This window comes from Parasteatoda tepidariorum, chromosome 8 (genome assembly GCF_043381705.1).
Source record: "Parasteatoda tepidariorum isolate YZ-2023 chromosome 8, CAS_Ptep_4.0, whole genome shotgun sequence".
NCBI lineage: Eukaryota > Metazoa > Arthropoda > Arachnida > Araneae > Theridiidae > Parasteatoda > Parasteatoda tepidariorum.
The window spans coordinates 13,738,303-13,741,403 of record NC_092211.1 but is presented as its reverse complement, the minus strand read 5'-3'; the positions used below and the strand labels follow the sequence as shown (position 1 = coordinate 13,741,403).

The 3,101-nt window shown below is 25.2% G+C and overlaps 1 protein-coding gene across 1 annotated transcript in view; it reads left to right on the top strand.

The window, feature by feature from the left end:
- Positions 1-638: 638 nt before the first annotated feature.
- The window catches only part of LOC107442581 (uncharacterized), a 19,167-nt gene continuing 16,704 nt past the window's right edge, over positions 639-3,101 (top strand). Inside the window, exons 1-2 of the mRNA XM_016056181.4 lie at positions 639-890; positions 2,405-2,565. Coding sequence (XP_015911667.1) covers positions 2,451-2,565 — 115 coding nt within the window. The 5' untranslated portion in view covers positions 639-890; positions 2,405-2,450. The remainder of the gene's footprint in view (positions 891-2,404; positions 2,566-3,101) is intronic.

Genomic DNA, 3,101 nt, shown 5'->3' with positions numbered 1-3,101 from the left:
TTGAAATATAAATCTATTTATATTTCAATGGTATGTTTTCAGCCTTGAATTCCTAAAATAGAATCTCTCTACGCTTATTCTTTAACAAAGACATTTTATGAAAACGAAAGAGATTTAATTCTTTTATTAATACAAAAGTATTTACTTTTTGTATTACATATATATATATATATATATGATTATTCAGAGAAAGGTTCAATTTTGTGTCTGATTTCGCAGCTTAATAATTAGCACTAATTAATTAGCATGTTTGAGGTCACCCCTAGAAACCATTAAGATTGACACTTAGTTCGTGAAAATCCGATCATTAGAACGAAAGTTATTCAGGGTGATATCTTTTTTTTTTTACCTTCTGGCAATATAAATTCTTTTGATACAAAATTCTCCAAATTATTTTTACTACCAAAAGAAATTCCTACCAAATTTAATAATAAAATATATTTGTAAAAATCAAAATTATTTTGAGAAATAATCAATCTCCAACAATAGAGAGTTCAAAAGACGACATACATTCTTCAGTAAATAACGACGTTAAGTTACTTACGCAACTACACGTACGCTATAAAATGCAGTTGATTAAAACTTTTTATTACATTTATTAGCCAATAACATAAACACTTATTTGTCTTTGCTTTATTGAAAAATAATAGTTTATTTCAAAGAAGCTTATCTAATTGCGTAGTGAAAAATGTATCTAAGAAAGTCAGAAGTAAGAGTTAGAGCGTGAAAGAAGTATATTAAAATAGTGCGAATATTTGATAAAATCATTACGATAACATTAATCTGTGTATAATAAAAAAAATTTTATATTCTCGTTGCCAAGGATATAAAAAAAAGACAACAAGGATTGGTAAAACACTTAGGAAGTGGAAATCTAGCAGCACCTTTAAGTAAGTCAATTTTATATTCGATATTTTAATAAATACTCATAAATATTTTTCCATGTTTAATGTGTAATAACACATAAATTTAACGTTACTTAATAGTCCTCAAAAATAGTACCGGTAAAATTTTTTAATTTATCAAACACATCTTTTCATGGTTTGAAGTACACTTCTAATAAGCTGATTATTTTTAAATTTTGCGTGTTTGTTCATAGTACCAGTACTAATAACTTTATCAAAAAATTCTCCTATCAACTTTTTAAAATAGTTTGCATGAATAAAATTCTAAGCAGAAATTAAAAAAATTTATATTTAATTGTTATTTTATTACTTAAATATAATATTTAAGTATAATTTAATAATTATAATTTAAAAATTATTATTCATAATTATTGAATAAATTTTTATTGAAATGTATCCTTACCAATATTTAAGTGTATCGCTAAAATATTTAATTATAATTCAATTTTTATAATTTTAACAATAAGAACTTAATAATTATTATTCAATAATTATAATTTAATAATTATAGAATACATTTGTATTGAAATGTATAGTTACATCGGGTTACTTTTGCTACTTTTAAATTTCTAGAAAAGCTTTCATGTTTTCTTTAGTTATAGAGAAGAAAAAATTACCATATTTGAGAATAGGGTTCAAGAATTGATATATGTTTTTTAAGTAAATTTTCCTTTCTTCCCCTTTCAGCTAAGTTTAAAAGTGTGTTTGCTAAAGTTACCTCATCAATCGGAGTAACTTAAGACTTCACAGTTATCCTCGGGAAACTGTGGTGGCTTTTTCTAAGAAGTATAGAAACAATCACAGTTTAAGTGCTTTACACTTCGAAGCAAGTCTAGAATTTGATATCGTTAATTCGGCTAGGTTTTTTTACTTAGTTAAAAATTATCGAAACAAATTAATGATTTTCACTTTTTGTAAATTTTTATAAGTCTATATAATGTAGTATTGGGAAAATGTTTTGAATATTAAAAAAATTTGATCTCAGAAGCTTACACAAAACCATGGCGCGACTTAATATTGACATTTTGTGTTATTTTCATAATCAGCATAGATTTAAAGATGAACTGAGCTTGACACATTGTTGACTGGTGACGAGTTAAATCGTCATTGTAGCAATATCGTTTGGACAGGAAATCGATATTTAGAATGTTTTATTTTACTTCCATATTCAATTATAAATAATAAAAATTGAGATGACCATAGTTTCTGCATAAAATATCTGATCAACAATATCTGATCAAATTTTTGATAGTCAAAAATATCTTTTATAAAGTCGTTAAAGTTATGAAAAATAGCATAATGCTTGCTGAAATGCGATGATGGAGCCATAATGACAATTTTAAAAAAGGTAATTAAGTTTAAATATTCAAAATAGTAAAATTTAAAATAAAATTAAAAACAAATCATAAGAAAAATGAGTTTAAGATACCGATCTTAGCTCTTTATTCCTGAGCACTTGTCATGTATTTAATCAGTTATACTATTTTTCATTTTAACAGATAAATTTTGTAACATAAATGAAAAGAAGGCCAAAAGAAGACAATAATGATTAGAGCAGAACTTTTTTTGTTGTTTGCCATTACTTTATTTGCAATGGTAGTTGGACATAGCGGCATCGGGAAGCCAATTCGAACCCCTGCACCCGACGAAGGAATAGGTCGTAAGTATCTGTTTTTGATTTTTAACTAGGTAACTTAAAGTTTTGAACATTTTGCTAATGACGTTTGATTTGATTGATTGACTTTTATTGTGTTTTATATTAAGGGTGCACAACCTTTTTGAGTGAAGCACCACATGCACAGCATTAACGAAGGGCCGCACACATGTTTAATCATGTTATCTGCAAATAAGATAATATTTATATAAAAAGCAGTTGCATCTAAGTAGTTTTTTGCACTTAATACCACAGTTTTAATTAGCAATTTTTTACACTTAATAACATATTTGCAGAAAATTAAAAAGTACTTTTGATTATTTGAATCTATTTAAAAATGAAAAAACTGATACTTTTAAAAAACTTTCATTTTACACAATAATTAAGTTTAAAAAAATACAATCTCTCTCTGTATATATATATATATATATGTAATACAAAAAGTAAATACTTTTGTATTAATAAAAGAATTAAAACTTCATTCCTTTTCATAAAATATCTTTAGTAAAGGATAAGGGTAGAAATTCTATTTTGGGACTTCA